The sequence below is a fragment of the Scyliorhinus canicula genome, chromosome 4, assembly GCF_902713615.1.
Source record: "Scyliorhinus canicula chromosome 4, sScyCan1.1, whole genome shotgun sequence".
Classification (NCBI taxonomy): Eukaryota; Metazoa; Chordata; class Chondrichthyes; order Carcharhiniformes; family Scyliorhinidae; genus Scyliorhinus; species Scyliorhinus canicula.
In genome coordinates, this window is record NC_052149.1 from 51,023,675 (window position 1) to 51,037,489 (window position 13,815).

General features: G+C 49.0%; 1 protein-coding gene across 1 annotated transcript in view; it reads right to left on the bottom strand.

Moving 5' to 3' along the window:
• Window positions 1-453: 453 nt before the first annotated feature.
• The window catches only part of LOC119964563 (AP-1 complex subunit mu-1-like), a 50,484-nt gene continuing 37,122 nt past the window's right edge, over window positions 454-13,815 (bottom strand). The window contains exons 10-12 of the mRNA XM_038794221.1: window positions 13,596-13,721; window positions 3,604-3,679; window positions 454-1,156 (exon numbers count right to left, since the gene is read on the bottom strand). Of these exons, the coding sequence (XP_038650149.1) occupies window positions 1,137-1,156; window positions 3,604-3,679; window positions 13,596-13,721 (222 nt within the window). The 3' untranslated portion in view covers window positions 454-1,136. The remainder of the gene's footprint in view (window positions 1,157-3,603; window positions 3,680-13,595; window positions 13,722-13,815) is intronic.

The following is a 13,815-nucleotide window of genomic DNA, read 5'->3' on the forward strand; positions in this document are numbered from 1 at the left end:
CTTTATCCTCTCCAAGAATTATAACTCTTCTCTGCAGTTTCCTGACCCCATCAAATGTTACTGTTCAGTATAAACATTTCAGCATAAAAATGGCTTTGGGTTTTGTGGAGTTGTCTGTACTACTTTGAAGTAGAATACAAAGAGGAGACATTGCACCTACCTACAGTGCTGGCAGCCATTGGCAGCATCTCCTCCTCCTGCCAAGAGCTTTGCCCACACAAGCCATTGTAGCCATGGCAGGGCTGGACTGTACTAACGGCAGCTAGAGCTTAACAAAATCCTCCTCAAACAGGGGGTCCTGCTTCTTGCTGCACCCCTCCCAGTGGTGTCTAATACACAAAGTTTTTTTTTAAACCCCAACAAAATCAGGAAAGTGAATTGACGGGCGAAGGACTGGAAACACAAAACATACTAGAGCATTTAATTGCCAAAGCAGAACAGAAACACACCACCTTGTAGTTTTTGTATATGTTTAATGAAATCTTACTGCGCGAATAAAACCCGAGGCTCTATTCTGAATAATGTGCCCGGTGGCATAACAGAATTACATTTTGTACAGATGGAAGTACTGTCTGATTTTAGTACCTTGGCCCCACCCAATCCAGGGAGAACAGAGATCCTATTGTGTAGTTTGTTCATTGATTAAGGTTTTTTCAGGAAACCTACAGATTCCAAAATTGGTCTCTAGGTGTAGCCAGGTTTGAGGTGCTGTTCCTGTAGTTCTAAAATCAGACAGTATTCTCATCAAGCTTGCTGGTTCTGAGGTACTCCACCTGCAATTGCATTAATGGCCAATAAACATTGGGCATTATCTAATTTTCCTGCACAATACATATTCTAAAGCAAAATACATGACATCAAACGGGATCAAATTAACAATACTGACTTTTATTTTTTTTTAAAGTGACTATTCTTACTCTTTGATTGAAGCTTCAATCCTAAATTCAAAAAGCATGTTGCAGTTCCAATTGTGAATTTACTGCTCACTGGAGTCTGGATGTCAGTCACACACTGAGGTTTTCTTCATTTCACACCGTTTGAGCCAATTTCATTTTTCATTGCATTCCTGTGCATAACGTTCAGAGTATAAACCTTTTCAATCTTCTGCTTTCAGTGGAATTAAGCAATAGCATACTTTAAATCCGAATTTGGAAATCTAAAAAAGAAAGAAGAAATCAAACAGTTCCATTTATGCCTTCAGGACATCACAATGTGCTTCACATTCAATTAATCTGAAGTACAGTCCCCGTTATGTAGACAAGCATAATGACCAATTTGAATACAATAAAGTTGCACAGATCGCAATGACTTAACTGACCAATTGATCTGTTCTGCTGGTGTTGAGTCAAGGTAAACAATGTCTCAGGTACTAGAGAATATTCTTGCTTTTCAAAGGGTGCTATGAAATATTTCTTAAACATTCTATTTAAGAACTCGTCTTCCCTTTTTGAAGAAAGCTTTTTGTTTATTCTTTCATGGGAAGGGTAGGCATTGCTCTCTGGGCCAGCATTTATTATCCACATGACTATGTTACTTGTCACAGAATTTCAACCCTGACTTGCTTTTGTGGTGACAGCACTTCAAAGGTTGGCCCAGTTCAGTTTCTGGTCAATGGTAAACCCCCCCCCCCCCCCCCCCCCCCCCCCCAACCAGGCTCTTGACTGTGGTGGACTCAGTGATGGCCATGCCATTGAAGGATCAGGGCTGTTGACTGTGGGGGATTCAGTGATGGCTATGCCATTGAAGGATCAGAGCAGTTGACTGTGGGGGATTCAGTGATGGCTATGCCATTGAAGGATCAGGGCTGTTGACTGTGGGGGATTCAGTGATGGCCATGCCATTGAAGGATCAGGGCTGTTGACTGTGGGGGATTCAGTGATGGCTATGCCATTGAAGGTCAGAGCTGTTGACTGTGGGGGATTCAGTGATGGCTATGCCATTGAAGGTCAGGGATGTTGACTGTGGGGGATTCAGTGATGGCTATGCCATTGAAGGTCAGGGATGTTGACTGTGGGGGATTCAGTGATGGCCATGCCATTGAAGGATCAGGGCTGTTTGTGGGGGATTCAGTGATGGCCATGCCATTGAAGGATCAGAGCTGTTGACTGTGGGGGATTCAGTGATGGCTATGCCATTGAAGGTCAGGGATGTTGACTGTGGGGGATTCAGTGATGGCTATGCCATTGAAGGATCAGAGCTGTTGACTGTGGGGGATTCAGTGATGGCTATGCCATTGAAGGTCAGGGATGTTGACTGTGGGGGATTCAGTGATGGCTATGCCATTGAAGGATCAGAGCAGTTGACTGTGGGGGATTCAGTGATGGCTATGCCATTGAAGGATCAGGGCTGTTGACTGTGGGGGATTCAGTGATGGCCATGCCATTGAAGGATCAGGGCTGTTGACTGTGGGGGATTCAGTGATGGCCATGCCATTGAAGGTCAGGGATGTTGACTGTGGGGGATTCAGTGATGGCTATGCCATTGAAGGTCAGAGCTGTTGACTGTGGGGGATTCAGTGATGGCTATGCCATTGAAGGATCAGGGCTGTTGACTGTGGGGGATTCAGTGATGGCTATGCCATTGAAGGATCAGGGCTGTTGACTGTGGGGGATTCAGTGATGGCTATGCCATTAAAGGATCAGGGCTGTTGACTGTGGTGGACTCAGTGATGGCTATGCCATTGAAGGATCAGAGCTGTTGACTGTGGGGGATTCAGTGATGGCTATGCCATTGAAGGATCAGAGCTGTTGACTGTGGGGGATTCAGTGATGGCTATGCCATTGAAGGATCAGGGCTGTTGACTGTGGGGGATTCAGTGATGGCTATGCCATTGAAGGATCAGGGCTGTTGACTGTGGGGGATTCAGTGATGGCTATGCCATTGAAGGATCAGGGCTGTTGACTGTGGGGGATTCAGTGATGGCTATGCCATTGAAGGTCAGGGATGTTGACTGTGGGGGATTCAGTGATGGCCATGCCATTGAAGGATCAGAGCTGTTGACTGTGGGGGATTCAGTGATGGCTATGCCATTGAAGGTCAGGGATGTTGACTGGGGGATTCAGTGATGGCTATGCCATTGAAGGATCAGGACTGTTGACTGTGGGGGATTCAGTGATGGCCATGCCATTGAAGGATCAGGGCTGTTGACTGTGGGAGATTCAGTGATGGCCATGCCATTGAAGATCAGAGCTGTTGACTGTGGGGGATTCAGTGATGGCCATGCCATTGAAGGATCTGGTTGGAGATAGTCTAATACAAACTGCATCTCTTTTGCAGTGCAGAAGGAGGCCATTCAGCCCATCGGGCCTGCATCGAACCTCTGAAAGGGCACCTATTTGCAGATTTCTGAAAATAGAAAACGTACTCACAGTCACTTTTCTACCCCATCGACCAAAGTTTAAAAGTCAGGATTATCTCTTGCTTCTGATCCTTGTGGGTGTATGTGATCTTTCTGGTGTCCCTTACAGTGGCAGTTAGTAACAGAAATTCATCATTTCCATTAAATCTATATCCAGCTTTGCAGGTCATTCAGCAGTGAAAACCCAACCTCACCATAAAACATTCTCAGATGCCCATACTTGCAATTGTGCAACAAATTATTACCTCCACTTTTTGTTAGACATCTAACCCAGGATATTGCCTGATAGGTAGACTTTTCACTTATTCGTACATATTTGATCTATTAAAAAATGAAACTGTGTTATTTGGGTTCTTTGATATAATATGTAATATTTGGCAAACATTAAAAATCTCATCAGTGTTGGATAGCAGTGACAATATGCAGCAGATTGCCATTCCGTACTGACTTTATATGCACTTCAATTCAAAAGCAGTTATCTAGCCCGACCTTCCTAACAGACGGAGTGAGACTCAGATAGCGAAGCACATCCCCGGCTCCAGCAGTGGAATGCAAAAGAAGTGGTGTGAAGGAGGACGTATCCCTTTTTTACAGCATTAGTTAGCGTAAAGCAGCTGAGTTTCAAAGTCCCATTGAAAATAGAGGGTAGGATGACTTCCAGTGACAGCTATGGGGGAGTAAGTCGCGCATTTGGCGGCTCCTGCTGTGGCCGGACTTTTGGACCTTTCCCCCCCCTGACTTTTTTGCGTTTTTGAGCGCTGCCTTTGAAGGCGAAGTCAATTTGGCACTGGATCCACACATTGGTGCATGGAACGAAGAACCCCAAGGGACCGAAAAGGGAGAAATAAGAAGACCAGCACGGGCTGGGTGGAGGCTGCAGCAGAAGGCAATATGGCTGATGTTCGGACCCCCGCTGTGACAGCCCAACAATCAACGGAGGAGTTGATGCAGGTCACTCAAGAGGGCTTCGCTCGGCAGAAACAGGACTGTCTTGATCCGATAAAGGAATCGATCGATCGGCTGGAGTGCAGGCTGGATGCCCAGGATCGGACGATTCAGAAACTGGCGAAAGCGCTGGCGGACCAGGAGGAGCACCAAACGGTGGTCGAGCTGGAGGTGGGGATGCTGAAGGATCAGCAAAAGAGGCTGCTGGAGAAGGTAGAAGACTTGGAGAATACAGCTCGTCGGCAGAACTTAAGGATTGTTGGTCTCCCGGAGGGGGCTGACGCTGGCGCGTTTGTGGCGAGTATGTTTCAGAAGCTTCTGGGGAGGGGGCTTTTCCCCGACCGTTGGAGGTGGACAGGGCGTACAGAGCGCTGGCGAGGAAGCCGCGGCTGGGGGACCCCCAAGGGCGATGGTGGTCCGGTTCCCCGGGGTTTGGACAAGGAGTGTGTTCTCCAATGGGCCAAGCATACGCGGAGCTGCAAATGGGAGAACAGCATTTTGTGTGTCTACCAGGATCTGAGTGTGGAGGTGGCCAGAAGGAGGGCAGGCTTTAACCAAGTTAAGGCGATCCTGTTCAAGAAGCAGGTGAAATCTGGACTGTTATACCCGGCGCGTCTTTGGGTTACACGCGAGGACCAGCACCTTTATTTTGAGTCGCCCGAAGACGCGATGGACGTTGCCAAGAGGAAAGGGCTGGTGCTGAACTGAGAACTTTTTGTTTTAAGTTGCAACTTTTTGAGTGATGTTTGTATGTTTCTATTGTCTGTTTCTCTTCTGCATTTGAGTTTGGTTGAAGAAGGGGGAAGTAAAAGTTATTCGGTTTCTGCGTGGTTTTGGTGGGGGTGGCTGGTGGGGCTTTTTACTTTATATTACTTTGATTTACACTATTGGGGGGTTTTCTGTGTGTTTTTCTTTTGGGTTGTCTCTTATGTTAATTGGGTGATTGAGGCTGGTTTGATGAGGGAAGTGGTTTTGATGGGCGGGGGAGGGCAGTGAGGGAACAATAGGTGGGAGACTTCTTGCCGCCGGTGGCGAGGGTCACCAGGTTTGCTGGGTGAGCTAGTCTACGGAAGCAAAGTGGGGGGTGTACATATGATTAATCTATGGCAGGGGTTAGGTTACAAAGTGTTGCTGGGGGGGGGGGGTGAAAAGAGGGTGGAGTTACTCTGCTGACGAGGGAGGGACTTGGGTTTTGGGACAGAGAGGAGATTGGTGGTGGGGGCTGCCGGGAGGCGGGCCGATGGAGGGCGGCGCATGGGCTGGAGGCGGGCCCAGGAAAGGGAGTGGCTGATTGGAGGGGGGGGGGCACTGTGCCCCCAATTAGGCTGATCACCTGGAATGTTTGAGGGTTGAATGGGCCGATCAAGAGGGAACGTGTGTTCACGCATCTGAGGGCTCTGAAGGCAGACATGGTAATGTTGCAGGAGACACAACTGAAAGTGGTGGATCAAGTTCGGCTAAGGAAGGGTTGGGTCAGTCAGGTCTTTCATTCGGGGCTGGATACCGAGACTAGAGGGGCTGCGATTTTGATCAACAAGCGGGTGCAATTTCAGGTGGGCAGTGTAGTCTCGGACTGGGGGGGTGGTGGTGGGGGGCCGTTTGTCATGGTTAGCGGTAAGCTGGAAGGGAGGAAGGTGGTCTTGGTTAATGTGTACGCTCCAAATTGGGATGACGTGGAATTTATAAAGAGGCTGCTGGGGAAGATACCTGACCTGGACTCGCACAAGCTGGTTATGGGAGGGGATTTTAATACAGTCATCGACCCCGGCCTGGACCGGTCGTGTTTGAAAACGGGGAGGGTACCAGCAATGGCAAAGGAACTAATAGGGTTCGTGGAGCAGATGGGGTGGGGGTGGGTTGGGGGGAGGGGGGGGGGGGGGGGGGGGTTGACCCATGGAGGTTCAGGCAGCCGACGGAGGAGTTTTCTTTTTATTCACATGTTCACAAGGTTTATTCCCGGATAGACTTTCATTTTGAGCAGGGATTTACTGGCAGGGGTGGTGGACACGGGGTATTCGGCCATCACTATTTCAGATCATGCCCCACATTGGGTGGAACTGCAGGTTACTGAGGAGAGCTTCCAGCGCCTGCAATGTCGATTGGACGTGGGCTTGTTGGCGGACAAGGCGGTGTGCAAGAGGGTGAGGAAGTGCCTGCAGAACTACCTACTGGTCAACGACACGGGGGAAGTCTCAGCAGCAGTGATCTGGGAGGCGCTGAAAGCAGTGGTGAGGGGGGAGCTGATTTAGATCTGGGCTCATAGGGACAGGACGGATAGGGCAGAGACGGAACGACTGGTTAAGTTGATTCTACAGATAGATAGGAGGTATGCGGCGACCCCGGGGGTGGAGCTCTTAAGGGAACATCAGAGACTGCAGGCTGACTTCAGGGTGTTGTCCACAGGTAAGGCAGTGAAGCAGCTTAGAAAGGCGAGGGGGATGTTTTATGAAAATGGGGAGAAGGCCAGCAGAAAGCTTGCACAGCAGCTTCGGAAGAGGGAGGCGGCCAGGGAAATAGGGAGGGTAGTTAAGAACTAGGAGCGGGAGTAGGCCATCTGGCCCCTCGAGCCATTCAACCATTCAATGAGATCATGGCTGATCTTTTGTGGACTCAGCTCCACTTTTTGGCCCAAACACCATAACCCTTAATCCCTTTATTCTTCAAAAAACTATCTATCTTTACCTTAAAAACATTTAATGAAGGAGCCTCAACTGCTTCACTGGGCAAGGAATTCCATAGATTCACAACCCTTTGGGTGAAGAAGTTCCTCCTAAACTCAATCCTAAATCTACTTCCCCTTATTTTGAGTACATGCCCCCTAATTCTGCTTTCACCCGCCAGTGGAAATAACCCGCCCTCATCTATCCTATCTATTCCCTTCATAATTTTAAATGTTTCTATAAGATCCCCCCTCATCCTTCTAAATTCCAACGAGTACAGTCCCAGTCTACTCAACCTCACCTCATAATCCAACCCCTTCAGCTCTGGGATTAACCTAGTGAATCTCCTCTACACACCCTCCAGTGCCAGTATGTCCTTTCTCAAGTAAGGAGATCAAAACTGAACACAATACTCCAGGTGTGGCCTCACTAACACCTTATACAATTGCAGCATAACCTCCCTAGTCTTAAACTCCATCCCTCTAGCAATGAAGGACAAAATTCCATTTGCCTTCTTAATCACCTGTTGCACCTGTAAACCAACTTTCTGTGACTCATGCACTAGCACACCCAAGTCTCTCTGCACAGCGGCATGCTTTAATATTTTATTGCTTAAATAATCCCGTTTGCTGTTATTCCTACCAAAATGGATAACCTCACATTTGTCAACATTGTATTACATCTGCCAGACCCTAGCCCATTCACTTAACCTATCCAAATCCCTCTGCAGACTTCCAGTATCCTCTGCACGTTTCGCTTTACCACTCATCTTAGTGTCATCTGCAAACTTGGACACATTGCCCTTGGTCCCCAACTCCAAATCATCTATGTAAATTGTGAACAATTGTGGGCCCAACACGGATCCCTGAGGGACACCACTAGCTACTGATTGCCAACCAGAGAAACACCCATTAATCCCCACTCTTTGCTTTCTATTAATTAACCAACCCTCTATCCATGCTACTACTTTACCCTTAATGCCATGCATCTTTATCTGATGCAGCAACCTTTTGTGTGGCACCTTGTCAAAGGCTTTCTGGAAATCCAGATATACCACATCCATTGGCTCCCCGTTATCTACTGCACTGGTAATGTCCTCAAAAAATTCCACTAAATTAGTTAGGCATGACCTGCCTTTTACGAACCCATGCTGCGTCTGCCCAATGGGACAATTTCTATCCAGATGCCTCGCTATTTCTTCCTTGATGATAGATTCCAGCATCTTCCCTACTGGCCTATAATTTCCTGCTCTCTGCCTACCTCCTTTTTTAAACAGTGGTGTCACGTTTGCTCATTTCCAATCCACCGGGACCACCCCAGAGTCTAGTGAATTTTGGTAAATCATCATTAGTGCATCTGCGATTTCCCTAGCCATCTCTTTTAGCACTCTGGGATGCATTCCATCAGGGCCAGGAGACTTGTCTACCTTTAGCCCCATTAGCTTGCCCATCACTACCTCCTTAGTGATAACAATCCTCTCAAGATCCTCACCTGTCATAGCCTCATTTCTATCGTCACTGGCATGTTATTTGTGTCTTCCACTGTGAAGACCGACCCAAAAAACCTGTTCAGTTCCTCAGCCATTTCCTCATCTCTCATTATTAAAACTCCCTTCTCATCCTCTAAAGGACCAATATTTACCTTAGCCACTCTTTTTTGTTTTATATATTTGTAAAATCTTTTACTGTCTGTTTTTATATTCTGAGCAAGTTTACTCTCATATTCTATCTTACTCTTCTTTATAGCTATTTTAGTAGCTTTCTGTTGCCCCCCAAAAGATTTCCCAGTCCTCTAGTCTCCCACTAATCTTTGCCACTTTATATGCTTTTTCCTTCAATTTGATACTCTCCCTTATTTCCTTAGATATCCACGGCCGATTTTCCCTCTTTCTACCGTCCTTCCTGATGGGGATGGGAACTTGGTAGGGCTAACCAGGGCATTCAGGGACTTTTACAGTCGGCTCTACCGCTCGGAACCCCCTACGGGGCCGGAGGGGATGAGACACTTTTTGAACAGACTGACCTTCCCAAGGGTGGGTAGGGAGCTTTAGATGGGCTGGGGGCCCCGATTAGGGCTGAAGAAATACTTGAGGGGCTTGAAGGCAATGCAGTCGGGTAAAGCCCCGGGGCCGGACGGGTACCCGGTGGAGTTCTATAAAAAGATCTCGGGGATTTTAGGGCCGTTGCTGGTCAAGGTTTTCAATGAGGAAAGGGACAGAGGGGTGCTGCCCCCGACGTTGTCACAGGCCACTGTTTCGTTGATATTGAAGCGGGACAAGAACCCAGTGCTATGCAGGTCACATAGGCCAATTTACCTGCTTAATGTGGATGCCAAGTTGCTGGCCAAAGTTTTGGCCTCCTGGATTGAAGACTGTGTGCCAGATGTGATTATGGAGGATCAAACTGGGTTTGTCAAGGGCAAGCAGTTGGTGGCCAATATAAGAGGCTGCTCAATGTGATTATGATGTCCCCAGAGAGTAGGGAGGTTGAGGTAGTTGTGGCAGTGGATGCGGAAAAGGCGTTCAACCAGGTGGAGTGGGACTATCTATGGGATTTGCTGGGACGATTTGGGTTCATAGGTAGGGGCTTTATCGACTGGGTCAAGCTGTTAAACCGGGCCCCAGAGACTTGTGTAAGAACGAATAGGACGACCTTAGACTATTTTAGACTGTACTGGGGGACAAGACAGGGGTGCCCCTCTCCCCACTGTTGTTTGCGTTAGCTATAGAGCCGCTGGCAATTGCTTTGAGAGCTTCAAATGGCTGGTTCGGGGGCAGGGGGGCGGGGGGGGGGGGGGGGTGTGGAACATAGAGTCTCGCTGTACGCGGATGACCTGCTCTTATATGTATTGGATCCAGGGGCAGGGATGGGCGAAATTATGGCAATTTTGGGGGAATTTGGCTGGTTTGCGGGGTATAAACTGAATATGACAAAGAGTGAGATGTTTGTAGTCCAAGCGACGGGTCAGGAGGGTCGGCTGAGGGAGCTATCGTTTAGGTTAGTAGGGGACAGTTTCAGGTACTTCGGGATACAAGTGGCGCGCAACAAGTTGAACTTGTCCCGTTGGTTGAACAGATGAGGGGTGAGTTTCGGAGTTGGGATGCGCTCCCGCTGTCGTTAGCTAGGAGAGTGCAAACGGTCAAAATGACGGTCCTACCGAGATTTCTGTTCATGTTTCAGTGTCTCCCAATTTTCATCCCGCGGTCCTTTTTTAATAGGGTTAATAAAATCATCCTGGGCTTTGTATGGGCGGGTAAATCCCCACGAGTGAAGAAGGTGATGCTCGCACGTAATCGGGGGGAGGGGGGGGGTTGCGCTGCCGAATTTTAGTAATTATTACTGGGCGGCTAACATAGCCATGATAAGGAAATGGGTGGTGGGGCGAGGTCAGTTTGGGAGCGGATGGAGGCAGCTTTGTGTTAGACACCAGTCTGGGGGCGTTGATAACGGCACCTCCGCCGTTCCCACCGGCGAGGTACTCAATCAGCCCCGTAGTGGTGGCGGCCCTGAGAATCTGGGGTCAGTGGAGGAGGTACGCTGGTGCAGTGGGAGCATCGGTCTGGTCCCCAATATGTGACAATCACTGGTTTGCCCGGGGAGCTTGGATGGGGGGGCTCCGAGCAAGGCGAAGGGCGGGAATTGAGAGGATGGGGTACTTGTTTTCAATGGGGATCTTCCCTAGCTTGAGTTGGCAAGGGGGAACAAATTTAGATATTTACAGGCACAGGACTTTCTGCGCAGGCAGATATCATCCTTCCCACTCCTGCCACTAAGGGGGATCCAGGATAGGGTAGTTGCTAGGGGGTGGGTGGGAGAGGCAAGTGTCTCGGACATCTACAAAGAACTCATGGGGGTGGAGGAGATGCGGACCGAGGAACTGAAACGTAAGTGGGAGGAGGAGCTTGGTTGCGAGATGGAGGATGGCTTATGGGCGGACGCGTTGAGCAGAGTCAACGCGACCGCAACATGCGCCAGGCTCAGCTTGATCCAATTCAAGGTGGTCCACTGGGCCCACATGACAGTGGCCCGGATGAGTAGATTCTTTGGGGTGGAGGACAGGTGCGTAAAATGTGCGGGAGGACCTGCGAACCATGTCCACATGTTCTGGGCGTGTCCAAAACTTAGGGGATATTGGCAGGGGTTTGCAGACGTCATGTCCAGAGTATTGAAAATAAGGGTGGCAATGAGTCCAGTGATGGCGATTTTCGGGGTGTCGGAAGACCCGGGAATCCAGGAGGAGAAAGAGGCAGATGTTCTGGCCTTTGCTTCCCTAGTAGCCCGGAGACGGATACTGCTAGCTTGGAGGGACTCAAAGCCCCCGAAATCGGAGACCTGGCTGAATGAATGACATGGCTAGCTTTCTCGGACTAGAGAAGGTTAAGTTCGCCTTGAGAGGGTCAGTGTTAGGGTTCGTCCAGTAGGTGGCAACCGTTCATCGACTTCTTTGCGGAGAATTAATCGTCAGCGGGGGGGGTTAGGGTAGCGTAGAATAGGGGTCAATTAGGCGGGTCGGGAGTTGGTGATTGCACTGTTTATTGTTCTTTGTACATTGTTTTTATACTGTTGCTGTTTGTAAGGCCAAAAATACCTCATTAAAATTGTTTATTTAAAAAAATATATAGAGGGCAGGGAAAAGGTATGTGTCAATGGTAAGTGGGTAGAATGTGGGGGTTCAGACATCGGCGGGGTGGGGGGGCGTGGTAGACACACATGGCGGGATGGAGTCAGTCATGCGGGATTTGGAAATCGTGAGGGTTGGGGAATATCATGGGTGTTCAGGTGCTTAGTTGGGGCAGTGATGGAGGGTGTCCTGTGTGAGGTTTGGTCTGGGTGTTTAAAATGGTTGTGCTGTGAAGGGGGTGTCCAGAGATGAGACTTCTTAAAACTGAATAGCTAGAATGACACTAGAATAGTTCTACACAAGTTATTTTATTAAGGATGAGATGAATCATAGAAAGTATACCCAGTAATCATTATCAACCATTAAACCTGTATTTTAGGACATAGCAGTGATAATAATGTAAACTCTAGCTCCAAGCAGTGGCCACAATGCATGATGGGATTTAGGCTAGCTAACCTGCCCATGTTTTTGAGACACACGAGATGTGTGGTCAGCAGATTACATAATGGATTTAGTAAACAAGTTTTATCAGTGGCCCCATTTTCCTGTCTGAAATAATCCATGAAGTAAAGGGGAAGCCAATTCTGGTATCCTGTCCCTGGATGGACAATGAGTGGACAGGAAATGACTGTGATAAAATGGACGCAGGATCCTGGTAAACAACATGTGACAGGGTGGGGTTAACTCATGAGCTGATCACAATTTTACTGGATAGTTTGGAAATTACAGCATTAAGGAGTGGATCAAGTCCAACTGGGGTGGGCTATTGATTTTTAAGAGATCTCGGGCGGATTCTCCGACCCCCCGCAGGGTCGGGGAATCGCCCTGGGCCGGCGTAAATCCCGCCCCCGCTGAGGCCGGAATTCTCCGCCACCCGGGAATCGGCGGGAGCAGGAATCACACCCCGCCGGTCGGCGTGCCCCCTGCACCGATCGGCAGGCCCCCCGTGGCGATTCTCCGGCCCGCGATGGGCCGAAGTCCCGCCGCTGACAGGCCAATCCCACCGACGTGGTTTAAACCACCTCTGGTGCCGGCAGGATTGGAGGCGCGAGCAGGCCCCCGGGGGGGGGAGGGAGGGGCGCGGGCAATCGGACCCCGGGGGGTGCCCCCACGGTGGCCTGGTCCGCGATCGGGGCCTACCGATCGGCGGGTGGGCCAGTGCCGTGGGGGCACTCTTTTTCTTCCGCCGCCGCCGCATGTGCAGACCGGCGAAGGCCTTTCGGCCAGCCCCGACGCCGGGCAGCATAGCGCCAAAAGCCATTGGCGCCAGTCGGCGTAGCGGAAACCACTCCGGCGCGGGCCTAGCTGCTAAATGTGCGGAGAATTCCGCACCTTTGGGGAGGCCCGACGCCCAAGTGGTTGGCGCCACTCTGCTACGCCGGGACCCGCCACCCCGCCGGGTAGGGGAGAATCCCGGCCCTCATCTCTGAACACCCCCTTCATGCTGAAGTTTGAAGTACATTTATTTTTTCCAACTCTTTCAGAGTAATTATTGGTGAAAAACTGATTAAATTGTTCAAGTTAGTGATTTTAAATCACTTTGGTACCCAATGTAATGCAATTGTCCAGGGGTAGTTAGCACTTCTGGACAATTTCCACAGAAAGGCTGACCTGGGTACCCCCCAAATCCGACGTTGAAGGGCAGGGAGTTATAGGCCCATGTGTTTAAAAACAGTTCCCATAAAATAAACCCAAGATATAACATAGTCACATACGTCACATAGAAATGCAACTATTTTACCAGTAGAAATGTTTCCATTTCTTACATCAACCATTGTTATGACCTAGTGAGGGTGACTGCTAATTCCTGGACACGTTCATTTTGCTGGAGGGGGACTCACAAAGCTCATTCACTTGGGATATTGTTATAGTGGGGGTAAAGAGAAGGTGAGCAGGAGAGAACAAAAATAAGAAGAAAAAGAAAAAGAAATAAGCACTTGACAGAGAGAGAGAGCGCAAAGACAAGTGACGAAGACCAGACTGGTATGTGCTTACATACGAACAAACTGTACCTGCAATCCCGATGCTGCTATGTATTGGATTTTGAACTCCACTCTGATTGGTGGTTTTGCTTCTGGTTCCTCCGCCTCCACACTTGGCAGTCCCAGATGTGCCTTCATTGTAAATTCTTTCCCTCCCTTAAGCAATTATGCAATGATAACACATTATTCACTGCTAAATTTTCAATACAGATAAAATTGAGGTATAAAAATAACCTTTATTAGTGTCACA